The sequence below is a fragment of the Staurois parvus genome, unplaced genomic scaffold (genome assembly GCF_062004578.1).
Source record: "Staurois parvus isolate SC_StPar_1 unplaced genomic scaffold, SC_StPar_1.0 ptg000900l, whole genome shotgun sequence".
NCBI lineage: Eukaryota > Metazoa > Chordata > Amphibia > Anura > Ranidae > Staurois > Staurois parvus.
The window spans coordinates 416241-444094 of record NW_028318696.1 but is presented as its reverse complement, the minus strand read 5'-3'; the positions used below and the strand labels follow the sequence as shown (position 1 = coordinate 444094).

The 27854-nt window shown below is 42.3% G+C and overlaps 1 protein-coding gene across 1 annotated transcript in view; it reads left to right on the top strand.

Moving 5' to 3' along the window:
- LOC149442223 (potassium channel subfamily T member 2-like) overlaps positions 1–27854 on the top strand; it is a 419624-nt gene that overhangs the window by 311035 nt on the left and 80735 nt on the right. The window contains exons 18-22 of the mRNA XM_089656330.1: positions 7342–7577; positions 9648–9864; positions 9958–10063; positions 14245–14417; positions 22183–22254. Of these exons, the coding sequence (XP_089512456.1) occupies positions 7342–7577; positions 9648–9864; positions 9958–10063; positions 14245–14417; positions 22183–22254 (804 nt within the window). The remainder of the gene's footprint in view (positions 1–7341; positions 7578–9647; positions 9865–9957; positions 10064–14244; positions 14418–22182; positions 22255–27854) is intronic.

The window sequence follows — 27854 nt, the reverse complement described above, 5'->3', positions numbered from 1 at the left end:
CAGATACAGTTATATTTTTTGATAGGTCGAGTGGAACTCCACTTTAAGGGCATGTTTGCCTGGAGGGAGCCTTACCCTTCTTAAAGGCACAGGAAAGCATGGTACACCCAGCACAATGGCAGCAGAAGGCAAACCTGCCGGTAATCTATCCACTGCTATAGGCGTTCGTTTGTGTTTGTGATGTGTGCATCCCTTCCATGTGCACCCTACTGCAAAGGCTAGGTAATGATTTGGATGGTTGCCACTTGCTTGTATAGCGGTAGGTCAGTTATGGTGAGCATGACTAGGCAGCAATAAAGAGATGCAAGGTATAGGCAGTTTTTTTTCTTACAGATTTAAAAGCATCATTCTATAAACTGTGTAAAACTGGTTGGTAAAAAAAAGTCCAAAAACGCTGGTTTTCCGTGATTTTCCACCTTTTACAGCGTTTTTCAGTGTTAGAGAATTTTTACAGTCTTATTAATGCAGTTTTATTAAGGCAGAATAGGCCTAACTGATGTATGCCTAACTTTTATTTTTACAAGGATAGGGGGACAATATGAGTTGGTTTAGGTGCGCAATTTTTTGCAATTTTTAAACAACTTTATTGGAATATAAAAAGGGAATATAAACTGGTGTGATTGTTCATGATCTTAGGATAGCTCTTAGATGACTAAAGAAGAAAATAAAAAAAGTTAGTTTTAATAATGATTGAACTGCCTAGATATATGATGAGAACTATGTTGTGTTAACTGCGTACCTTTTTTTTTTTCTTTCTTTTTTTTAAATAATGTGATACTAAAGATAGTTTTTTTTTTTGTTTTTTTTTTTACAAATAATAAACAAGACATACTTGCTTGCTCTGTGCAGTGGTTTTGCACAGAGCACTTCTGATCCTCCTCTTCTCGGGTCCCCCGCTGGAGCTTATGGCTCCTCCCCCCTGCTGAGTGCCCCTATAGCAAGCCGCTTGCTATGGGGGCACTTTTGCATGTCCATAGACACATAGTACGGATCAGCCCCACCCCCATGCTCCCTCCTCACTGGCTGTGATTGACAGCAGTCGAAGCCAGTGGCTTCTGCTGGTGTCTCTGAGCCAATGAAGAGGGAGAAAGCCAGAAAAGCCTATGCTCTTGGGCACATCACTGATCGAGATCAGGCTCAGGTAAGAATTGGTGGGGCTGGTGGGGGGGAGATATACACAGAAGGTTTTTTACCTTCAGCCTTTAAACACAAACACATACCTAAAAAAAAACTATCAACAAGCAAAATCCCTTTTGTTCTTTAAATAGAACATATAAAAAATTGTCTGTAAAAGGAATTTTTTCAGTAATTAAAACACGTGTTTATATATATAGATATATATATATGTCTATATATATATATATAAAGCTGCTGTGTTTGCAGTCAGTAGGACAAGCGTCAGTCTCTGTACATTTTAATTTGAACATTTGTACACTTGAACATTTGTACATTTTAATTTGCTCAGCTGTTAACACACTAAAGTAGTTGAGGGTGGAGCCCCCTGCCTAGCACCACAAAAGACACAAAAGTGAGGACCACCTACTCAAAGGAAATTACCTGTAGACTTAAATTAGACTTGTCATAATTTCACAATGCGAAACAATCCACTCTTTCTTCTAAAGTTCATACTGCTTGCTTTTATATAAACGGAAATGTGCTTATAACTTTGTAAATTAGGTTTTTCTTTCTATTGTTTGGAAAAAAAAAGACTTCTTAGAAATAGACTTCTTAAAGGGGCACTATTCTGTTGGGTTTTTTTTAGCATTTATTTGTATTTTTATTTATATTTATAATTTATATACAGTATTTATGAGAATTGCTCTGTTATTCCAGTTACAGCGCCGGATTACCAAATAGACAGAGTAAGCACCTACGGGCCCCATGCCATTTAAGGGCCCTGAGACAATGGATCACAAATAAAATTGATTTGATCTTGAAAGAAATTTACAATGAAGCTTTCTTAAACTGTTTACAAAAGATAGAAAAAAATAATCAACTCAAAGAAACAAAAACTCTACATTAAAGACTCTATAGAGAAAATGCTGTATTCATGTAATGTACCCAATAACAACTTCAAGCGGAGATCCACCCAAAAGTGGAAGCTTCACTTTAAAGACTGATTTTCCCGCTCCCCATTAAGCATTGGCACCTTTGGGGAGCGGGGGTGGAGTGGGTACCTGAAATTGACAGGTACACGCTCCCACTTCCGCTGCAATTGCCTAGGCCAGGGGTAGGCAACCTGAGAGCCGCAGGACTACAAGTTCCATCATGCCTCTGCAAGTCATAGCTGTAACTGTCAGTTTTGTAATCTTTGCAATGCCTCATGGGAAATGTAGTTCCACAACAGCTAGAGAGCCACAGGTTGCCTACCCCTGGCCTAGGCGATCTGAAACGGAGGTTGTCCTCCCTCCCCGTAATCTTTTGGGACACGTGACAGGTCCCAGAAGATGATGGGGCCATTCAGGAAGCGCAGTGCTACTCGCGCATGTGCAGTGCGCACCCGGCTGTGAAGCTGCAAACTGTCACAGCCGGGTACCCACATTGAAGATGCCGGCGCCTGGAACACTAGATGGCTGGTGAAACGGGCTGCGGGGAGGACACCGCGGGATCATGGGACAGGTAAGTGGCTGTTTTTTAAAAGTCAGCAGCTACAGTTTTTGTAGCGACTTTTATTTTTTCACAGTGCGACTGGAACAGTGTAAAGTACATAAAGCATAGACACCAGGTTCATATTACAGTTTGTCTCCTAAAAGTTCATCTTCTTCCTGCTGTCAGTTTGCAATATTATTTTGGTGCAATCTACGTCTGTGTAATGTATAGTACTGATGGTCATCTCCATCTAGCAGCCGATGTGCACACTACTTAGTTCAACGTTATCCCACTAGAGCGTGCGCATGAAAAACCTCTAGAAACCTGCAAGAGGGGCCCAAGGTTTTAATTGTCTAGGGGCCTCCACAGAGTTTAATCCGGCTCTGACCAGGTAGGGTTCATTAAGATCTCTCCAGGGCAATGTATTGATAAATTATCTGTTGCAGTGTCATTCCTTGTCAACGGCACCTCAATGCACTGAACAAGTGCAACTCCACCGCACATGTGTTGCAGCACACCACAATGCATGGTAAAGCTGCAGCAGAAAAAATGGTGTATGTACAGTTTTTGGGCTCCTCTGGTGTATTGGCAGCCCATTCATTAAATTGCAGGAATGAGCACTTTAACACATGTTACTTGCATTGGCGCATTGCAGTGGCATTTATGTGAATGGCACTCCAATGTGCTAAACACGGAACAAAAAGATTTAAATGGGAGAGCTATGTGTGACCTCATTTCACTTGTGTTAGAAAAGTCTGGTTGGCGGCATATCCATAACACCACCTTTATTGAAAAAACTTTGTCAAAGACACTCCCCAATGACCTATTTACACTTACTGTAGTAAGGTCTCTTTTTTTGCCATAGCCAAAATGGCTTTTTGAGTGGTTAGGAAGGGGGGAGAATATATACTTGATAAATACTTGACAGACCACCTTTCTGTTCCTCTTATAAAATACTCAGTACTTCTGGATATAAGGGAGCATGTGATGATGTAGCTCTGGATCCCGAGTGACTAACCTCCAGGAGTACTGGAGAACATCCTTTGCACCATGTAAGCTTTGACTTAGTTCATTTTGAAACCTATACAGGGCTTTTTCTTAAGGCTCTGATGTGCAAATACAGGGAAGAAAAGTATCTGCAGGTAGGTATTTAAGGTTTGCTTTAAAGCTGAATTAAGGGCAGATTTTTGCATTTAAGCCTTTAAATCATTGCAGCCACAATCAGTGGATCCTGGGTACAATGCTTTGGCTCCTGTAGACTCTTTCCCCAGCCCCTGGTGCGTATCAAGGTATGGACCTTCATTTACAGAGCTGGAAGAAATATCAATGGACTACAAGTGCAGTGACGTCACTGCTTTTGTGCTCCATTGAGAACTACAGACCCTCTGCCGTGGTGACATATGGGACTTAAATTCATTCACAACTTCATGTGAATGAATGATGCAGCTGTGCGGGTGGAGCCATGCATATTCACACCAGTATAAAATTTGACAGGATGCTACAGAGAGAAGAACCCTGCAATCCTCTAAATCAAAAGAAAGGTGTGCGATTTTCAGATGGTGGGTTGTGCATACTGACTGTGGCTCATTTTTACACCTTAGCTATGCATTAAACATGAGAAAAGTGGGGTTATCTTTTAAGTGTAACTATGAAAGCAAGTAGTGTAAGTACTGAAATTGACTTGGTATTAATCTCTTGCCACTCTGTACAGCAGAGCTCAGACTAGTAGAGGAAGAGGCAGCACATAGACCCAGTCAGGAGTTGTGTGGTGCTCATGTACTAAGAAGGAACATGCTAATAGGAGGAGAGTGCAGAGAGATGAGGTTATTAGTCTGCTGCTGATACTTCGGGGTTTATTTACTAAAGCTGGAGAGTCCAAAATCAGACTCCCTTCTGCATAGAAACCAATCAGCATCTAACCTCAGCTTGTTCAATGAAGCTTTGGCAATGAAACCTGGAAGCTGATTGGTTTCTATGCAGAAGTGAGTCTGATTTTGCACTCTCCAGCTTTAGTAAATAAACCCCTTCATGTCCAATCACAGACTGGAGGTCGGACAAGAACTATTTGTATTACTTAACTGCAGCAGAGAAAAATCAGGTCTTCAAGCTGGCTGTACTGTCTGGCAGGGCTATGTAAATATTCTTGACATTGGACATTCTTGGTTTATATTTGTAGCACTACCCCCTTAGGAGTTGTTAGAAGATTAGGGTCCCCCTATAGTCCTGCACAACCAGGCATCACACACCTTCACAAAAGCTTGCATGCATAGTCAGAAATCAGTCCTTGAGCTTTGGTTTTGTTGTTTTATTTAGGGGATTTGAACTGATATAGGGTTAGGGGTGTACAGGATGCCAGGGGTACTGATGAACTTAGGACAACTTCCTGGAACTATTTACGAGCCTTCTCTGCAGCACAGTCTCTGTTGGAGAGCTAGCCAACATCTCCTTAATGTACCACCCCAGACCCTAGATGAACTTCTCCTTTTCACACAGCAATCTGGAGGTATCCCTGAACAGGGCATCCGGTTCCTGTCACTTTAAGAGATGAACAGTCACTGGCAAGTGGCTAATCTGGTTTCTTCCCCTATCCGCCCAGGGGGTTCAGGTATTCTCATTCAGATATGCTCCTGTATCACTGGTGGGTTGGTGGCTGCTATCAAGCCCATCAGCTGCGCTGCTCCTTCCCTGCCATACAGGTGGTCCTCACTCGGGGGACTCTGTGCTTTCCTCCTTTCCAGCTCCCAGGCTTGCAGATATGCCCCATCTTACTGGGCCTCCTTGCAGCCTCCTGCCTTCAGCCTCACATTTTCCTCTCTATTTTTCACCCAAACTCTCCTGCAACTGAGCAGGCTTCAACACTTTTAAAGGTGCCCCAGCCCCTTGCCAGCCTCCTGTTGGCAATTGGCTAGGACACTTCAAGAGTGCAAGCCAGCCACTCCTCAGATCCACCCACTGCCTCTAGGGCCCTCCTCCAAAGCCCTAGAGCAGGGTGAAATTCCAGAGGGGCTGACCTACAGAGCCTCTCAGCTCCTGTGACCTTCTAGCTATTACACCCAGGCTGCTACTCAGCCTTTCTAACTAACAATCACAACACTAGCTCCCCCTAGCTAAACTAGGAGGGTGCTACATATTTTTCAAAATTGTATACAGCCACTAGAGGGGGAACCTATATATTTATACCAGACAACGCATGCACTTCTGCTAGGTGACAGTACTGGATATAGTCTGCACAGGACCTCTGTACAAGAAGTTTTGGGCGCACTATTCATTACCACCCAAGCAAACAATACAAACAATACATGGATGTAGGTAAAGAGCAGGATGCCCTGAACTGTCTTCTGGTCCATAATGTTCAACCTGGGTAAGGTAGATAGATGAGGAGATAGAAGAAGAATTCTGCTGACCAAGCAGGAAGTATAGGAGGTTTTCACTGTCCATTACCACAACTAACAACTCTGTATGTACTCAGTGAACCTCCCTTAACTTTTATTGCAAGTTTAATCTATGTTTTAGACTTTGTATTAGAATGGGAGCAATCAGACAAACCGTTGCTTATCCATTATGCATAAAGTACTGGCTGTGTGGATATGACAAACACAGGGTGAAAATTGCTTTATTTTCTCTAATATGTGTAGTTCCAATATCAGGGTTTCTTGACCAAGGTTCCACAGAACCCTAGGATTCCTCCAGAAGTTGCTAGTGGTTCCTTGAGCAATGAAAGTTTCTGCCTCTTAGATAAGTTCACACTGACACCAGGAGCAGACTGACCATTTGGAGTTTGGGCAAGGACACAGGGGCCCCATGATCCCCTATTGCCCGGGGGCCCCATGAGTTGTCAGTCCGCCCCTGACTGACACCATTGATCTTTTTAGCAATGTCTAAGGGGGTAATTCTTCCCAATGACCAACGTTTAAGGAGCATCCTCCCCACTGATCATCATACTAATGTATCATGAGTTGTAGCTGTAGTAATTTTTAGCAAGGGTTCCCTGAGACTGGAAAATTATTTCAAGGGTTTCTGTGTACTGAAAAAGATGAGAGGCTGTCCTATATTGTTAGTGCCATCTAACGGCACTAATGCTTTTTTTTTTTTGTCAGAAAAGCCTCAGGAATCAGGAAACAAAATGTATTGTGGCCACTAAATGGTGCAGGAGATATAGGAACCACACATAATCGAAGAAGCACATAAATTGTGTGGCTGTTTGTTACATCCGCACAATGAATGCTTATACATTGACCCTTTAGACTCCTGAAAGACAAAGGTAAACGCTTATGTAATAATAAGCAAGTCATAATGGTTCCTCTACAGAATTCTGGCACTGGAAAAATGAAATATATGCAATTCCATTGGTAGCTGTAGGGAACAAAATTGGTTCTTCTATTAAAGACTAGGTTCACATGAAGTATGTGCGGGCTGAGAATGTGTGCATAATTGCGCGTGTTCCCAACCCACAGGCAATGCACTGCTCTTTAGCAGACACACGTGGGTACAATTAATTCCTAATGGAACCCCCATGCATGAGAAAATGCGGCGTGTATTCGGGTGCATGAAACTGTATGGTGCCATAGCACCATGCGGTCCACTGTGGCTGCATTTTTAAAAAGGGTCGGTGACCTTTTCCTTGCATTTCCCAAAGGTACAACAGCCCATTCAAATGCGCATGTACAGACCTGCACAACCTAGATGAATTATGCCTATATTCTTTCTCATTATCTGTGTTTACCATTTTCTTTTCTCAATTCTCATGTCTAGGTACGGTGTGTGCCTGATTGGTGTTTGCCGGGAAGATAAAGCCAACATTTTCCTGAATCCAGGTCCTTGCCATATAATGTCACCTACAGATACATGTTTCTACATCAACATATCTAAGGAGGAGAACTCAGCCTTCAGTTTTAAAGAACACGAGCACATGCAAAGATCAGGAGCGCCCAAATCGGCTTATCATGGCCTAACCAGGCTTCCAGTACACAGCATTATAGCCAGCATGGGTATGTCAAGTATGTGTTGGGGAGGTCATTCCTAAACTGATATTTATCATACCTTCCAAAGAGCCAAAGTGTACCTGTATTTAGAACTTTGCAAAAGATCAAACTCAAGCCCATCAATTGAAGCCAATACATAGGGATGATTAGTTGGGTAAGAAAACCAGTCAATTGCTGTTCATTTAAAGTGGTTGTAAACCTCAAATAGTTTTCCTGACACCTAAAAAGGTGACGTGGGAGGGCACAGCCTGTGAATGACAGCCTTAACTCTGTTCCTGTATGCTGTGTGAATGGGGGGGGGGGGTCCTTTCAATACAATCAGCTCTCAGACCTCTTGTACAGTGTGTATCTGCAGGTCCCCCCCCGCACTTTGTGAGTCTGTGAAGAATCCTTTTCATCTCTGAGTTTTACAAGGATGTGCAGGACAAATGGTTGCAAATAAACAGGTACAACTTATGTAGGAGGATTTATTTCACTTCCTGTGTATCACCTGAGACCAGTCACTTTGCTGGATATAGGTAAAGGTATAAAAAGAAAAACACAAAAGGGAGAACTCTCCTCCTGCATTACTGTGGTTACAAATTAATTTATTAAAAACGTGACAAATGGATACTCATAAAACAAATGTAAAAAACGAACATGAGGCCAAATGGATCAATGTTAAACAACTGGAGTCCTGTGATGATGGTGCCCGGTGGGAAAAGTTAACGTATTTTTGGAGTTGATCTCCCTTTTTCAAAGCTAAGATGATACAGAATGCCCATGCCACATATATAGGGAGAATAACTGATTGAAATCATCACCATACCCCCTCCATGGAAAATAGCCCCACTGCTGGGTTCTAAAGCTAGTTATAGGTAAGGGTATACAACCACTTTAAGGAGGTGCAGAGTTGCCCCAGCTCAGGTTAGTAGGTTGGTTGATTAGCTGCAACAGAGGGCAGAGGTGACATTGGGAGTCTAATAGACAGCAAATGTCTCCATAAGGAGAACTAGTCAGCTGCCTATACTATCACTCTATCACTCTGTTTATAGCAATAAAGTTAAAAATTAAAAAGAAATGTTTACAAATTAAATACACTTATGTAACAAATACACATGTACACATAGGATGAGCAGATGTATTTAGCAATTAGATCACACATAATTTTCCCCAAATTTGAAGTGAGCAACAATTGGGCCATAATTCAGCGATAACTCTTAATCAATAGCATGTTAAGGCTTTTCCAATTTTGGGAACTATAGTTTTCCCCATTTCATTGACGTGTGCAGTTTTAGGAAATGTTATGTACAGTATATTATTTACCTGACACAACCCCATCAATTATATTTGATCAAAAATGGGTTTGTGTGCACTAAAATTAATTTTAGCAGATTTTTTTCCAGAAAATTTACTTTGATAAACAGCTGTACAAATATTGTGTGACATAAGAAATTGCAACTGCCATCAATTTATTCTACAGGTCTTCTGCTTACTGAAAAAAAAATTGGGTGTTTGAATAATTTTCTAGCAAAAAATGCAGATTTTAACAAGTGTGTGAAATATTACAAAATTGCTCTGGACATAAAGTGGTTAAAGTAGAACCATGGTCTGGTTATGGGATTCAATAATTTATAAGCTGACTTCTGTAGCTGCAGGCACTGTGCAGTAATTCATCCTGAAGGTTTACAGCAGAAAGTACTTTACGTTTAATTTCAGCAGCTCAGTTCCCTCACTCACTGCTGCCTCCAGCTCCATAGGTGAGTGAGGACTTGTGTTAAAACCAGGGGCGGACTGACCATTTGGAAACTTGGGCACTGCCCGAGGGCCCAGGGTCAGTAGGGGGCCCCATGAGATGCCCCTGGTACCTTTTTTCATAGGCTTTTTTGAGTTTGGGCAAGGACACAGGGGCCCCATGATCCCTTATTGCCCGGGAGCCCCATGAGTTGTCAGTCCGCCCCTGGTTAAAACATATTTAACAAATAGATTTACTAAGAGGTTTGTCCTGTTTTATATATTTTAGTCCTCCGTTGAAAAGCACATGGCAAACGCTCAGAAAACACTCCATTTATACAGCCTGCTTATATTCTTTTATAGGCACAGTGGCCATTGATCTTCAGGGGTCAAGAAGCCCAGAGAGTGTTGATGGCAACTTGCTAAGCCCACCAACCGACTCCAGTCATAAGAGAAAACATAGCATCGATCCCGTGCCTGACTTAATTGATGGTGATACCAGCACATCCTTCGACCTTTTGAGTGACCAGTCTGAGGATGAGATCAGTCAGTCAGATGAAGAGCTGGGCTCTTATAATGAGTAAGCTGATGACAATGTGTAGAGGACCATATGGAATTTTCAGAAACACCTGGTAGTCTCATTACACAGATTGTTCTCATTCTTCTCTTTCAGCTGGGTAAAGGGCTATCCCTCTAATACACCTTACATTGGCAGCTCACCCACTTTATGTCACTTACTCCATCAAAAGAGTCCATACTGCTGTCTGCGACTTGATAAGGTAATGTAGGCATGTACTTTGAATATGTATTTTAAAAACTGTATACCGGCCTTTCTCAACTTTTTTTTTCCAAAGGAACCCTTGTAATAATTTTCAGATGTTGAGGAACACCTACTAAAGCCAATTCATTGGGGGTCACTGGGAAAAATACCCAATTTACAGTGATGGCCAGCTAAAACGATTATTGGTGATATGCAATTGGCTCTGCCAAGTAGCAATGGACCTGGAATTTTGCAGGCACCTTCAAATTGGAGGTCAATCAGCCACAGCTCAAGGAAACCCTAGCATCCTCTGGAGGACCCTCCCATGGAACCCTGGTTGAGAATGGCTGCTATATACTATTAAAATATTTCATCACATTTTACAACTTTGCTCTGTATGGGTATGGTTGGATTCCTAATTGTTGCCATTTATCTGCTACTAATATTCTTGCTTGGCTCTGCCAAGTAGCAATGGACCTGGAATTTTGCAGGCACCTTCAAATTGGAGGTCAATCAGCCACAGCTCAAGGAAACCCTAGCATCCTCTGGAGGACCCTCCCATGGAACCCTGGTTGAGAATGGCTGCTATATACTATTAAAATATTTCATCACATTTTACAACTTTGCTTTGTATGGGTATGGTTGGATTCCTAATTGTTGCCATTTATCTGCTACTAATATTCTTGCTTGGCTCTGCCAAGTAGCAATGGACCTGGAATTTTGCAGGCACCTTCAAATTGGAGGTCAATCAGCCACAGCTCAAGGAAACCCTAGCATCCTCTGGAGGACCCTCCCATGGAACCCTGGTTGAGAATGGCTGCTATATACTATTAAAATATTTCATCACATTTTACAACTTTGCTCTGTATGGGTATGGTTGGATTCCTAATTGTTGCCATTTATCTGCTACTAATATTCTTGCTCTTGAGGAACATCCAAATGGTGTTGCCTCCAAAGGGGGAGCTTTGGGTTTCGATGCAAATTGAAAATAAAGGACAACATACATCTCACAGATAATAACATCAATTTACATATAAATGCTGCTCACAACATAACAGACTTGTAAGCACAAAAGCCTCTATTAGTTCACAAGAAGGCAATAATGATACTTCCATTCTATGGGAATAGGAGGAAATCTTTCTGATCCAGGGTCAGAGCTGTCACAATGGATCTGGTAGCTGTTTCTGCACCTGCTATCCCACTAAGAAACGAGAGAATGGCAGCAGCCAAAAACATTGCTATGAGTGATTTATTTAATTGGTTGGGGATGTGGCAGCATCAGGGCCAAAGTTGTGGATTCTTTTCATAGTGTGCCAAGGACTAGTCACACGATAGACACCTTGCTGATCAGTACAGGTTCTTTCAGGCACCTTAAAATGTTTGGTGTATAAAATATCGATATGGCTGAGCAGCAGCAAAAGGTATCTGCAAGAACTATTTAAATCTTGCAAAAGTTCAGGGCCCCCCTTTCCTGGGAGTAGCATTAACACAGTGTAGGTTTCCATTTCTTGTAACTCCAGGACCTGCCCCATTGCAGCCAAGCCACGTCCTTGCTATTCAGTGGCAAGTGCAATGTCAGAGCCACTGTTGGCTGTACCAAACCTTTGCATACATGTGCTGGAGTATTCTAAGGTTTAAAAAAAAATTCTTTAGCATGTTCCACCTATTATTCTTTCACTCTAGCCTGGTAGTGCTACTATATTAACAGGCAAACAATATAGCGGTAAATTATTTTATGGTGCTTCTAAAGCATTTCCCAACCTTTTTTTAGTCATGGTACCCTTTAAAAATAGGCAAAATCTTGAGGCACCCCATTCTAAAGTGTAAACAGCATAAATGTTACATATTAATGGGTAACCAGAGCCAGGGACAATTCACACAGCTGCACTGAAGAAATTAACTTCATATTAGAAGCACTCCTTCACATTGAAGTTTCCTGTATCACACCAGAGGTCCCACATTCACATCAGAAGGCCCCCCATCACATCAAAGGTCCCCCTTCACATCAGAAGGCCCCCCCCCATCACATCAGAGGTCCCCCATTGTGTAACAGGTCCTCCCAAAACATCAAAGTCCCCCCATTATTTTAGAGTCAGCACTTCACTTTAGAGGCCTCCATCACATCATTAGTAATACCACACCTGGAATATGCAGTTCAGTTTTGGGCACCAATTCACAAAAAGAACATTGGGGAACTGGAGGAAGTACAGAGAAGGGCAACCAAACTGATAAGAGGCATGGAGGAGCTCAGCTATGAGGAAAGATTAGAGGAACTGAATTTATTCTCTCTTAAGAAGAGGAGATTAAGGGGGGATATGATCAACACAAATAATACATAAGGGGGGGATATGATCTCCATGTATAATACATAAGGGGGGATATGATCTCCATGTATAATACATAAGGGGGGATATGATCTCCATGTATAATACATAAGGGGTGATATGATCTCCATGTATAATACATAAGGGGGATATGATCACCATGTATAATACATAAGGGGGGATATGATCACCATGTATAATACATAAGGGGGGATATGATCACCATGTATAATACATAAGGGGGGATATGATCTCCATGTATAATACATAAGGGGGGATATGATCTCCATGTATATTACATAAGGGGGATATGATCACCATGTATAATACATAAGGGGGGATATGATCTCCATGTATAATACATAAGGGGGGATATGATCTCCATGTATAATACATAAGGGGGGATATGATCTCCATGTATAATACATAAGGGGGATATGATCTCCATGTATAATACATAAGGGGGGATATGATCTCCATGTATAATACATAAGGGGGATATGATCTCCATGTATAATACATAAGGGGGATATGATCTCCATGTATAATACATAAGGGGGGATATGATCTCCATGTATAATACATAAGGGGGGATATGATCTCCATGTATAATACATAAGGGGGGATATGATCTCCATGTATAATACATAAGGGGGGATATGATCAATATGTATAATACATCAGTGGTTCATATAGTGAACTCGGTGTAGAGTTATTCACCCTGAGGTCATCACAGAGGACAAGGGGGCACTCCTTACGTCTGGAGGAAAAGAAATGTAATCTCCAAACACGGAAAGGTTTCTTCACAGTGAGAGCTGTGAAAATGTGGAATAGACTCCCTCAAGATTTGGTTCTGGCCAGTTCAGTGGATTGCTTCAAAAAAGGCCTGGATTATTTCTTAGATACACAGAATATAACTGGATACTAACATTTATAGGTAAGGTTGATCCAGGGAATATCCAATTGCCTCTTGGAGGATCAGGAAGGAATTTTATTCCCAGCAGGCCCAAATTGGATCATGCTTTGCTGGGGTTTTTTGCCTTCCTCTGGATCAACTGTGGGTATAGGGTTATAACTTTTTTTTTTTTATGGTTGAACTGGATGGACTTTTGTCTTTTTTTCAGCCAGACTAACTATGTAACATCAGCACCCTGCTATACATCAGAGGCCCCCCTGTACATAAGAGCTCCTCATAACATCAGTTTCCCCTATACATCATAGGGTCCCTGTATATCACAGACCCCCTATACATGCGTCCCCCCTCACAACAGAGCACCCCCTTCACAAATCCCCAATCCCCTTTTCCCCTTATCACAAAGCTCCCTGATCACACAGTCCCCTCTTTGCATCAGAGTCCTACATTTTAGCTCCAGCAAGCAGCAGAGGACAGGAGGTAGAGGGGGTCTTGAGGAGGCAAACTTCCATTTTCTCCTGAAAGCTGGAGCAGCTCTGCATACCACCTGCCCTAGAGTATCAGTGGCTGTTATGCTGTTGGCAGCTGGCCTAACCCAAGCCAACTCAACTCATGATGCTGATCCGGGGCAAGCTGAGTCCAGTGCTTATAGCAGCCTGGTTGAAAACACTGTTTAAAGTACTTTAAATACTGGAACACTGGAAGAACCAGTAGCATGTACTCACTCTTTTGCACAGTTTTTCTTAAGTTACATTAGGTGAACTTTTTTTCTGAATAGCATTGCTAGCTCAGGGACTCATTCCACTCACTACCTACACTGGTCATCAACTCAAAGAAATATTCTACGTACTCTAACAGTTTATCATATATATATATTGTGCTTTAATCTAATAGTATAAGCATTCATCACTATGTTTGTACATGTATTAAGATGATGTCACTGTCTTTTGTTTTCCTATGAAGAGTTGCCACCATTTCCCCTATGAAGATGCAAGGGCATACGGCTTCAAGAACGCCCTGGTAATTGTATCAGCAGAGCGAGCGGGAAATGGGTTGTATAACTTCATTGTTCCTCTCCGAGCTTACTATAGAGCCAAGAAGGAGCTGAGCCCTATTATACTTCTCCTGGAAAACCCGTGAGAACCAGCTGGCTATTTAAAATATGCTCTTGTATGTAATTCTTTGTATTCACACTTGCAGTTGGAGGCAGTAAAAATAGTTTTTTGTTAGAGTAGGGTAGAGTGGGGTTAATAATTTATGTATCGTCTTCTTTGTATTTATTTATTTTTTTGTTCGGGTTAGGGTGTTTATAATACTAATATATTAATACATGAATAAAAAATGTAAAATAAATAAAAATAATCATACATAAATAAAAAATAATAAATAAATACAATAAATAAAAATAAGAAATAATAATGAACCCCCTAACCATTAAAATAAATAAATAAATAAATAAATGAGGACTCGGTCTTCCAGACCTTCACAAATACTATCTTTAAGCAAACAACAAACAAAAAAAAGCTGCACAAGTAGTGAAAAAGTGGAAAAATAGCTGCTTGCATGACAATCAGGTCAATTGTACACAAATATTATAAATAAATTGCCATGCTCAAAAGTCACAACTGAGAATCTGTCACAACCATATAAGTGATAACATAAATGAGTCCAAATGTAGAAATTAATAGTCCCAGTGTTATGAACCATATAGTAGATCACCACGTGTTTTCAATATAATTATTGTTCCACCACCAGAAAATGGTAGGAATCTTACCAGAACATGTGGACCCTTATAAAAGAGTTACAAACGCATGAGAATTCACCGAATCCCTCAGAATTGGAAGATTTTATATCATGGTACTGGATGGAAGTATCACCTTCAATTCCTTCCCATTCTTAATCTCACGATAATACCTCTCAGTATGGCCATGCAAAGAAAGACAAAGGGGCGACCATCGCATAAACCATGGCAAAATGTGGCACAATGCGCAAATTAATTTCTAAGGAATTGAAAGCGCTCAAAAACGTGAAAATCTGCCCAAATTGAGCAACAAAAGAAGCTCCAGAACTTGTTTGAGTTTCAGGCGTTTGGCTTCACGCAACTTGGAGTGGAGATGTGAACCATCATTCTCCTCAAGCGTTTTTGAGCTTCGAGCTTCAAGCTATAAAACGGTTAAGTGTGAATCCAGCATTAAGCTGCAGAGGCAGCTGGACAGGACTGTACACATGCTGCAGTCTGCAATGCTTTGCCTCCACTGCAAAAATGATGCTCCCTGTTTTGTTTGGTGGGCAATGCAGCTGCTGAACATGACCCATTCAAATGAATCAGGCCACATTGCAACCACCCTGCAACTGTGTGTAATGCATGCAGTTGCGGCACAGTGCTGCAGCATTTACAGTTGTGACCAAAATTATTCAACCCCCACTGAAATTGAGTGTTTTGGCCAGTTTGACATTGCTTTTGATCATTCAGTCATCTTGCTTACATTTACATTAAAGAGGCACTTGTAGGTCAGACAAATATAACATAACAGTTATAATGAAATAACCACAAATGTCTTTTCTGTGCTCACAGCATTATCAGTTTTATTCAACCCCCAAGTGACATTCAATCTTAGTACTTAGTACAGCATCCTTTTACAGTTATAACAGCTTTTAAACGTGAAGCATAGCTTGACACAAGTGTCTTGCAGCGATCTACGGGTATCTTCGCCCATTCTTCATGGGCAAAGGCCTCCAGTTCAGTCACATTCTTAGGCTTGCGCACTGCAACTGCTTTCTTTAAGTCCCACCAGAGGTTCTCAATCGGATTTAAGTCTGGTGACTGCGATGGCCACTCCAAAATGTTCCAGCCTTTCCTCTGCAACCATGCTCTAGTGGACTTGGAGGTATGCTTGGGATCATTGTCCTGTTGAAAGGTCCAACGTCTCCCAAGCCTCAGGTGTGTGACGGACTGCATCACGTTTCCATCCAATATCTCCTGGTACTGAAGAGAATTCATGGTACCTTGCACACGCTGAAGCTTCCCTGTACCTGCAGAAGCAAAACAGCCCCAAAGCATGATTGACCCTCCACCATGCTTCACAGTAGGCAAGGTGTTCTTTTCATCATAGGCCTTGTTCTTCCTCCTCCAAACATAGCGTTGATCCATGGGCCCAAACAGTTCTAATTTTGTTTCATCAGTCCACAGAACACTATCCCACAACTTTTGTGGTTTGTCCACATGGCTTTTGGCATACTGCAGTCGACTCTTCTTATTCTTTGGAGACAGCAAGGGGGTACGCCTGGGAGTTCTGGCACGGAGGCCTTCATTACGCAGTGTGCGTCTTATTGTCTGGGCTGAAACTTCTGTACCCACATCTGACAAATCTTTTCTCAGTTCCTCAGCAGTCACACGGGGACTTCTCTCCACTCTACGCTTCAGGTAGCGCACAGCAGTCGAAGTCAGCATCTTCTTTCTGCCACGACCAGGTAGCGTTTCAACAGTGCCCTTTGCCTTGAATTTGCGAATGATGCTTCCTAAGGTGTCTCTTGGTATGTTTAACATCTTTGCAATCTTCTTATAGCCATTGCCCTTCCTGTGAAGAGAAATCACCTCTTCTCTTGTCTTCCTGGACCATTCTCTTGCCTTCACCATGTTTGTAACCACACCAGTAAATGTCTAGAAGGAGCTGAGTATCACAGTCATTTTAAAGCTGCCTAATTGGTGCTTATTATGCTTGATTGCTGCTCGGTGACATCCACAGGTGTTTTCAATACCTGATGGAAAGCACCTGTATGAACCTCTGTTCTTCAGAGTGGTAGTCTTTAAGGGGTTGAATAATTGTGGCAATGAAGAAACCACATAAGAACCATTTACTACTGTATTACATAAACAATTGATGTCATTTTAGTTGCATTTGGGTAGTTACAACGTCCTTGTAGGATTTGATTCTGAATACAATTCCAAATGTACACTATAGTCCCTAAACCCCTTTACAGCATTGGGGGTTGAATAATTTTGGTCACAACTGTATAGGGTTAAAATAAGAGGTAAGGAGGCAATATACCATTTCCTCACTAACGGTTAAACACCTCTGAATTGCGATCCAACACAGATCAGTTTTCAGATGGGCAGCAAGGTTTGCTGCACATCTAATCTAAGTTTACAATGGATCAAGCAGAATACTGGACCTGTTTTGTTGCAATGCAGCTGCTGAACACTGCCCAAATCACTATTCAAATGAATCAGGCCATGCTGCAAGCACCCTGCAACTGTGTAATGCACACAGTTGAGGCACGGTGGTACAGCATTTATGGGATTAACCACTTGCCCTCCAGAGGATTTACCCCCCCCCCCCCCCTTCCTGACCAGGCCATTTTTTGCGTTATGCAACGCTGCACCCAAATGAAATTCACATCCTTTTTTTCCACACAAATAGAGGTTTCTTTCGGTGGTATTTGATCACTTTTGCATTTTTATTTTTGCGCTATAAACAAAAAAAGACCGACATTTTTGAGAAAAAAACAAAATTTTTGACTTTTTGCTATTAAACATGTCCAGTAAAAATTTTTTTTTAAATCTAATTTCGTCATAAATTTAGGGCAAAATGTATTCTGCTACATGGCTTTACTAAGAAAAAATCCCAATACATGTAAATTAAGTGGTTTACATGAAAGCTATAGCATTTACAAATGGCAGTATAGATACTGGAATGTTTTTTAGTAATGGCGGCGATCAGCAGTATTTCTGCTATAGGGCGGACAGGAAGAAGTTAAAATAGGCTGTGAGGAGGTAACATACCACCTCCTCACTGCTGGTCAAACTTTTCTGAAATGTGTTCCACCACAGATCATTTATCAGAAGGGTGGCAAGGTTTTCTGCACATCTAAACTTAGCCTTACAGACCTAATGTTGAAAGGCAGGACAGTGAGATTATCAACTGCATTAATTAGCATTTGGAGAGTTTACAATGGATCACTCAGGATATCAAACGTTATTACTGTGTTGTAGTATCCATTGTTCTTGGCTGTCAGAAGGGCAGCTTGATCTGAGCACCTTTTATAACCTAAAAATAAGCACCACTAGGTGACTGCGATTACCCAGAGTTCCCAGCAACTAGAGTTGTACTGTATGTGCTCTAGGAATCATCAAACCTGTGAACATTCCATACAACAGCCTCAACTTCACCTAAACTCAGAGTTTTGGCACATTCTCCTGTCGTCCTATTATGTACATGTAGCACCCTCCTAGTTAGCTAGACAGGAGGCTAAATAGCAGTTGGGAGAAATAGTCAGAGGGTCATATTTGGGTCAGGGCTGTGAGGCTCTGCATATCAGCTCTCTTGATCTAGAGACTTAGAGAAGTCTCTAGAACTCAGTGGGCATGGGTGAGGAGGAGCTGGTCTACACTCTTAAGGGATCCTGACCAATCTCCAGGCAGGGAGCTTGGCATGGCATCAGGACAGCCCTTAAGAGTGACTGGGCCTGCTTAGAGGGTAAAGAGAGTTCGGGTGGAAGATGTGAGAGCAGGAGCTGGAGTGTGGAGTCTAAGAAGGGGCCAAGGGAAAAGCTGAACTTCACCAGCCCCTGGACCATCTGTGGAGCTAAGGAAGGAGCCAGCCCAGCAAAAGGCCTGAAGGCAGCTACCAATCTACAGCTTGCAGAAGAGGGACAGTGAGTACTTCTACAGCTCCTGGACTGGAGTAGGGGAAAGGGCATTTGGTTGGGAAATATAACTAACTTTCATCTGGACTGTGCTTCAAAGTTGCTGGCTCTAGATCCCCTTGTCCAGGGATTCCTCCAGTTAACTGGATAGAGGAGAACTATTTGGGGCTTGGGGTGGTACGTCAGGGGAGGCTGGAGAACTCTCCAAGAAGAAAAACCCTTTTATGGACTTGTACATAATTTCAGGAAGTTAGCCTCCATTTAACAGTTCCTTTGGTCATCCCATACACCCCTCAACCCCATCCAAGTTCAATACCCCTTAATGCAATCTAAAAAAAATAAGCTCAAGGACTGTTTATTGTCTCTGAAATGCAAGTCTGTGAAATATGCATGTTGTCTGGCTGTGCAGGACTACAGGGGGACCCAAATCTTCAGCAGCTCCTAAGGGGGTAGTGCTACATACAAAAGCATCAGCAGGCTAAAGAGAAATGACCATGGGAAGTGAGGTGAAGTCAATGTTAACATAAGGAGTCTATCCAGGTTGAGAAGACTCCTCTGGTCCACAAAAATGATTTCCTGAGAACTCTGGGTGCATATGCTATTTACTTTTTAGGGAAAAGTAGTATAGGAACTTTTTTAACATGGTAGGTTCACTTAGCAATTAGCTCTGCAGTGGTGACAATACTCTCCTGACCTTTACCAGTGGGACTGTTGAAATTTTCATGCCAAGGATGTTTTCCAACCACAGTATAAAACTCATCATATGTTTTTTGTTTCTATATTAGATCTGTAGATAGGCAGCTAGTGATGTGTACTTACTCATTCACAGCTGAGAACCGACAATATGGCTACCATTTATCACAGTGGTTAGTAGTCTGTACAGGCATATTGTGACAAGATAGGTACTGTAATAAATATGGTTTTCAAATACGTCACATATGTTATAGGTCACAGTCCTGCCTTACAATATCAGGAAAAGGACAGTAGAGCGCATGTTTTAGGTTTGGCTTCCTTTAATTTCTCTTCAAAAAATCTTAAGTTCTCTGCACAATATCAGACTTAAAGTGAATCTGTCATGAAGGAAGTATTCAGCTGCCATTGCCTGACTGTACGCAGGTGCAGTTAGCCACTTTGCCACTAGGTGGCTCTATACCAGACTAGTATCTGGTGCAGCAGGTAGTGACACTAGGTGTTAGGCCCCTTCTAGATAGAGCCCTCCCACAGTGATGTCAAGAGTCAGCACCAGTGTTCATTTTGACATCAATTTCAATTTAGTTTAAGTTATAGTCATTTGACTAAAAAGCCGTTTTAGTCGTATTCTAGTCTTTTGACTAAAATACTAGTTTAGTTTTAGTCATCTGAATTGCTTTAGTTTTAGTCCTATTTTAGTCGACTAAAATCTCCAGTACATTTTAATTGACTAAAATCTAATGGGTTTAGTTAAATTGTAGTGCTTTATTTAAGCATTTCTCTAGAATTTCTAAACTCATTATGTACTCCTGGAGTAAAAATCTAATAGCATGTTATTATTTATGGTATTAAGGTTTGAACATGCACTACAGCCACAGATTTAGCAGTTATGACGTCAAATTTCAATTTAGTTTTAGCCATAGTCGTTTGATTAAAATGCCATTTTAGTTTTAGTTGTATTTTAGTAATCTGAATTGTTTTTGTTGTACAGTAGTATTTTAATCGACTAAAATAGTGTTCAAAATAATGTTCAAATTAACACAGGTCAGCACCTACATATAATCCAGGTGGAAAGGGGGCACAGAGAGACTTTGGACATGGGAGCCATACACCACACACGTGTGAGTCTGTAGCCAACACATGTGGGCCCTGGACAGGGCAGGAGATCGGGTGGAGTGGACCTGTATGCAGGAAGAGCCGGCTGTAGACATTCTGTGCTTTAAGGAGGTCAGAGCTAGGGTGGATTGCAAAAGGCCTGTTAGGCCAGGCTGGAGGTCCCTATATGAGGCTTTCTCCTTGGAGGGTTCCTGGGAGAGGTGTACCCAGCATGGAGGTGTCCTATAAGTACTGATGACCCTGGGCAGAGGAGAGACTTTAGGGCGATGGCTGTGAGGTGTTACACACACGCTTTCACCTGTAACTATTGTGGATCATCCACTTTATGTGACTGTGTATATCAAATGACTCAAATTACAATGTATGTCCTTGTGATGTGATTGTCTTGCCATTGCCTGAACACCACAAGTAAAGTGCAGTGATCTATTGTGTGGACATTCCTTCTTCAGGATATAAAGGTCTATGTCTGGGAATGTTGTAAGGAGTCCTGTGGCAAGGAGCAGGACTCAAGATGGCGGAGGGGTCAGCCTCAGCAAGTGGGTTCATGTTCTAGCAGGGCTGGAACAAGGGTAGGGCTTGGGCAACACAACTAGCCAAACACTAAGAAGATGCCTTCTTGCTAAATGCCTCAGTGACTGGTTCTAATACTTTTGGGTCCCTGCCCATGAACAAGCATGCTGTAAAGAAGTGTATGAAAATGTACAAGTCCTTATCTTGATATTGGGTAGTCAGGCAATATTTCACAACGAGGGAACTATCATTTTCAAATAGTTCTGCAATGGCATGACATATTCCTTTTAAAGAGAGCCTTTCCGTTGAAAAAGGCGTGGAAACGTTTCTAAAAAACAGGAATTTTCAGGTGCTTGTTGAATCATTAAATGTCTTTTTAAACCATCCACGACCCTCATAACTTAGAATGCAAATGCTGACCTTGGGAACTAAAGTTGAGAGCTGGTCTTTTCCCTCTTGTTTTCTTCTAAGTTTTGGTGTTTAGATATGATGGGCTGCCTTAATATTAGTTATGTTCGGGAAGGGGCTTCCTGGCCATTGAAGTTTCTTTCTAAAGTTGGAATTTGTGTAACATAGCTCCTTAGGTTTTGGCTGTCCTGGGTCAATCAAGGATACATTACATGACTCTAACAGACACCCTTAGGTGTTTCAACTTTGATTCAGGAGAGGTCTTTTCTAACTAGATATGAGATAGATATGGGTTGCCATGTATGCATATGCCTATAAAATAGGCAGGGAACAGCATCAACACTGGATTATTTCTGTGTGAACATTGGCTGTCAAACAAGTTTTCATACTGTTGGTTGCATGTGCCATTGGAGGCTGGTGCCCAAAACAGGTCATCTCATACCTCATATACAGCTTTATTCAGTGCAACACTAAGAGTCTCATAAAGCAGAAGTAGGTCGGTCAAGTAACAGTTGTATAACTCTTTTTCAGACCCGATACACAGTTCCTCGAGGCCATCTGCTGGTTTCCTCTGGTCTATTACATGGTGGGATCCATTGACAAGTAAGTATTAAAAAATACTATATACATAACTTAAAATTGGTATAATTCATTGCATTTAGGAGATGACAGGGTTTGAAATTCAATTTATCTAATCCCATGCTGTTAATAATAGAGCTGAGCTTCCCATCCCATCTTTCGCCATCTTGCTTTGCGTTAACACTTTACTGTAATAAGCAGTTGTGCCATAAAGTATAACTAAAGGCAAAATGTTTTTTTTAGTTTTGGATACAGTACAGAGGGATTAGAACCCCTGTCAGTTTTTATTGCTGTCTTTACCCCTATTAAGGAGATTTGCCCTCTCTATTTGTTATGTTTACCATAATTATTGAGAGTTAAAGTAAAAGAAAACCCACATTTTGGGTTGTCCCCTGAAAAGTACTAGAGAGGAAATTTTCCAATGGGGACACTAGTTTTGGTAACCTCGTGGTCCCCAAGGAATGCCCTTAATTTGCAAGGATTTCTTCTCACTTCCTGACAGGAAGTGAAGGGAAATCTCCCCAAATGGGACACAGTTGGTGAAAAAAATAATCTGTCAACGGTTATAACACTCCCTTACTCTACCCAAAATGAAAAAAAAGTTTTGCCTATAGTTCTACTTTACCCATCCAAGAATAACCTGACACATACCCCACTCATTGCAAAAGTTAGGCTGATACACAGGTAGGTCTATATGCCCTTGTATGACATCCTCCCAAATGTTGGCTCATCAGATTAGCAGTGTTTTCCTGCGCCTTCTCCGATTTCCTTTACTTTCCCAGCATTAATGGAGGTCTCACAAGGCTTTAAAAATACTGATGCTGTGGTCTCTCCCCATGACAATTTCAGCCGCAAAAGTGAACTTGTGTTTTGAGTGAATTTCTGATTCTCCCAACCGCAATGTTATAGCATAGTTGAAGGGTCTAGAATATATAAACAGCTAGTTTAATATGTTTTATAATTAAAAAAAAAAAATCCTAAAACAGCATGCACTTGCTGTAAGTAGCCTAGCATGTTTCATAATAGCCTTTATCAAAGGTAGCTGCATGTTAGTTGTAAGAATAAAAGTTCCCTCTTAAGTCCACCTTTGATGCCAGAATTGTGGGGAGGAAGTTTCCCAATTCTCAACTCCCTAAGTTTTATCATCAAAAACGGCCTTCACAGAAGCAGAACAATGACCTGAGACAGTGCTGTTTTGGTCCTGTGTTAATGAGGTCCAGTAAGTCAAAATTACAGAATACAAAAGTACCGTAATACAGAATGTGTAATACACTAAATCCTCAATAGAACTGTTACAAAAGCCAATCACCTTTAAAGCAAAATGAATACTAATAAACACAGAGTTGACAGCGCTCACAGTGAAAATTGCAGTTCATGGGTTCATCCTCCAAAGCAAGGATGCTGTAAAGGACACCAGCTAGAACTTACATATTATAGTAGTTACCTCCAGATGCTTGTAGGCAGGGGCAGTCTGTTTTCTCCACTGCAGGTGGCACTCAACTGAGTGGCATCACAGCGTGGAGAGGAAGTCGAAGGATTTCTCTATGGTTTCCTTGGTCATGGATCAACATTCCTGGTTGGCTATGCTGCGTCCATGTGGTCATCTTGGGTTAGTGGGGCATTTATAATTTCCTGCCCCTGGGTTTTGGTTTGCATTTTTGCAAAGGGGGTGGAGTAGGGAGAAAGACACCATCTGACAGGGAAAGGGACTAGCAGCAGGGGATAGTTCCTGATGATTAGGGACAGGCTAGGGATCAGCCTCTCCTTTGAGACCAGACCAGCCAGGCTGCACTCCTTCTTCTGAAGCAGATGCTCTTGGAGCATCTCTTCCTGATGCATCTCTGCATTTGCACTGAACTGTGAGTATTTTCCTAGCAGTGTTTTCCCACAGGGGTGTTTGTAGTTGGACATCCTCTTCGATACTCTATGTTTTTACTGCTGGTGTACCATGCTGCACCTTCCCGCATGCTATAAATGTAAGCACTCAGGTAACTCCAAAACCCTGAGTGCTTTGAAATGCAAATGCTAACCAAGCTGCTTTGGTTGTAGGTTCTGCACCTCTTTTCTGACCCATCACTGTGATGGTGGACCTTACTGACAGTGAAGCACATGCCAGTGCCCATGACCATAATAGTTTGGTCAGTACTTGTATAACCATGTACCCTAGGGATAGAACAATTTGGTATGCTCTAGAAGGAAGCACAGAAAGAGGAAGGGGTGACAAGACATATACAGTCACCAGCCACTTTCTTAGGTACACCTCTCTAGTACCAGGTTGGAACCCATTTTGCCTTCAGAACTGCCTTAATTCTTCATGGCATATATTCAACAAGGTGTTAGAAATATTCCTCAGAGATTTTGGATTATATTGACATAAAATCACACAGCTGCTACAGATTTGTCGTACATCCATGATGCAAATCTCTCGTTTAACCACATCCCAAAGATGTTCTATTGGATTAAGATCTGGTGACAGTGGAAGCCATTGGAATACAGTGAACTCATTGTCATGTTCAAGAAACCAGTTTGAGATGATTTGAGCTTTCTGACATGGTGCATTATCCTGCTGGAAGTAACCATGAAAAGATGGGTACATTGGCATCCAGTGTTGTCTTCTGGTGGTGTAGCCCATCTGCTTCAAGGTTCGACGTATTGTGCCTTCAGAGATGGTATTCTGCATATCTTGGTTGTAACAAGTGGTTATTTGAGTTACTTTTGCCTTTCTATCATCTCAAACCAGTCTGCCCATTCTCCTCTGACATCAACAAGACATTTTGGCCCTGATTCACTATTGGGCGTGGGCGCATATTTATGGGCTTAAGCCCAATTTTCATGGGCGTCTGTCATTTTTTACCCTGCAACCTAATTCACTATTGAGCAGAGCCCATAAGCAGATGCCCAATCTAATTCACAAAAAGACACACGCCCGAAATCAGACTCACAAAACAGACTTGCTAAGAAGCAAGTCTAAAACCATGAAAAATCACTGCAGAGACATGTTCACTTAGAAATTTGCTTTGCCAAATATCAGGACTTCACTTTAAACAATATCTGCTATTTCCGAAAAAATTAAAAATGTGTTAAAAATCGTTTTTTTCAAGGAAATCGACACAGTAAAAATCTAGAAGCCCGTGCAGTGTCTTTGGCAGATACAACTGAGCATGTGCAGAACACATTTTAGACTTCTGCCATGGGCGTTTGCTTTTTAGCCACTGACTAATAGTGAATCTGATTGTGGATTCCTCTGAGAGCCGGCACTCGCTCGCGACTATTGTGTTTAATAAACAGCACTCGGCATATCTTCATGTAATCTAACTAGATTTCCTTAGTTCTAGTGATTCTATTTTTGTTTCTTATCCTTTATAATTATTTCTGTAATGATTTTACTTATTTCAAAGGTCTAGATAATATTTATTTTGACAGCTGAATGTAAAAATAAAGGTCCACAATAAAAAAAAAAACAAAAAAAAACAGCGTGGGTCCCCCCTCTCATCCATACCAAGCCCTTCAGGTCTGGTATGGATATTAAGGGGGAACTCCACGCTGAAATTTAAAAAAAAAAACAGCGTGGGTCCCCCTCAATATCCATACCAGACCCTTATCCGAGCATGCAGCCCGGCAGGTCAGGAAAGGGGGGGGACGAGCTAGCGCCCCCCCCCTCCTGAACCATACCAGGCCACATGCCCTCAACATGGGGGGGTGCTTTGAGGCAGGGGGGCTCCCCCCCCCAAAGCACCTTGTCCCCATGTTGATGAGGACAAGGGCCTCTTCCCCACAACCCTGGCCGGTGGTTGTGGGGGTCTGCGGGCGGGGGGCTTATCAGAATCTGGAAGCCCCCTTTAACAAGGGGGCCCCCAGATCCCGGCCCCCCCCCTACGTGAACGAGTCTGCGGTAGATGCTCCCGCAGACTCCTTCACAAAAAAAAAAAGTGTGGTGTAAAAAAAACACAGTACAGGGTCTTTGACAAGTCCTTTATTAAAACAATGTCCCCCGAAGTAGATCCAACGTCAATCACGGCGGCGGCGGCAGGGACCCGAAAAAAGAAAAAAAAAAAAAGGTTCCGCTCCCGTCGGAGGCTTCCAGCCATGTGAAGAAGAGGCTAGCTGACAGTTCTTATATAGGTATGGGGCGGGGCCAGCCGGGCACATCATCCCCGCCCCTTACCTATTTGAGAAATGTCACCCTGTCTCTCCGCTGAGGCTAACTAGCTGAATGCAGGAGACAGTCTGACATTTCTTATATAGCTATGGGGCGGGGCCAGCCGGGGACATCATCCGAGTGACCCGCCCCATGTCACATGCTTGCTGTTCCCGGCTGGCCCCGCCCCATAGCTATATAAGAAATGTCAGACTGTCTCCTGCATTCAGCTAGTTAGCCTCAGCGGAGAGACAGGGTGACATTTCTCAAATAGGTAAGGGGCGGGGATGATGTGCCCGGCTGGCCCCGCCCCATACCTATATAAGAACTGTCAGCTAGCCTCTTCTTCACAAGGCTGGGAGCCTCCGACGGGAGCGGAACCTTTTTTTTTTTCTTTTTTCGGGTCCCTGCCGCCGCCGCCGTGATTGACGTTGGATCTACTTCGGGGGACATTGTTTTAATAAAGGACTTGTCAAAGACCCTGTACTGTGTTTTTTTTACACCACACTTAGTTTTTTTGTGAAGGAGTCTGCGGGACCATGTACCGCAGACTCGTTCACGTAGGGGGGGGGCGGGATCTGGGGGCCCCCTTGTTAAAGGGGGCTTCCAGATTCTGATAAGCCCCCCGCCCGCAGACCCCCACAACCACCGGCCAGGGTTGTGGGGAAGAGGCCCTTGTCCTCATCAACATGGGGACAAGGTGCTTTGGGGGGGGGAGCCCCCCCTGCCTCAAAGCACCCCCCCATGTTGAGGGCATGTGGCCTGGTATGGTTCAGGAGGGGGGGGGGCGCTCGCTCGTCCCCCCCCTTTCCTGACCTGCCGGGCTGCATGCTCGGATAAGGGTCTGGTATGGATATTGAGGGGGACCCACGCTGTTTTTTTTTTAAATTTCAGCGTGGAGTTCCCCCTTAATACCCATACCAGACCTGAAGGGCTTGGTAAGGATGAGAGGGGGGGACCCACGCTGTTTTTTTTATTATTTATTTAATTCACGGAAATAATTTAAAATTCAGCTGTCAGTGGGAAACCCCGATGACAGCTGAAACATTCCTTCTGTCCCTGCAGAGAGCTCCGCTATTATATTTGACATTAAAAAGTATAGAGACTGCAACATTGTATCTATTTGTATCCATTCCGGATATAGATGTTTTTATTCGGATACAAATAGATACAATGTTGCAACCTTTATACTTTTTAATGTCAAATATAATAGCGCAGCTCTCTGCAGGGACAGAAGTAATTACTTCGCTATTATATTTGCAGGCCGTAGATGGGGCGAAAATCGAACAATTTTTTTGCCATTGGTGGTAACGTCGGCCCATTGAACAACCGATTTTTTTTTTTTAAAACGGTCAGTTTTCGCCCCATCTAAGGCCTGCATTTTTCTTTTTCTTATTCTTTTTTTTTATTCTTTTTCTTGCAGGTCATGGCTCATGTGCAGATTATTTATCTGTTAAAAGATCAGCCAATTTGCCGATCATTGCAG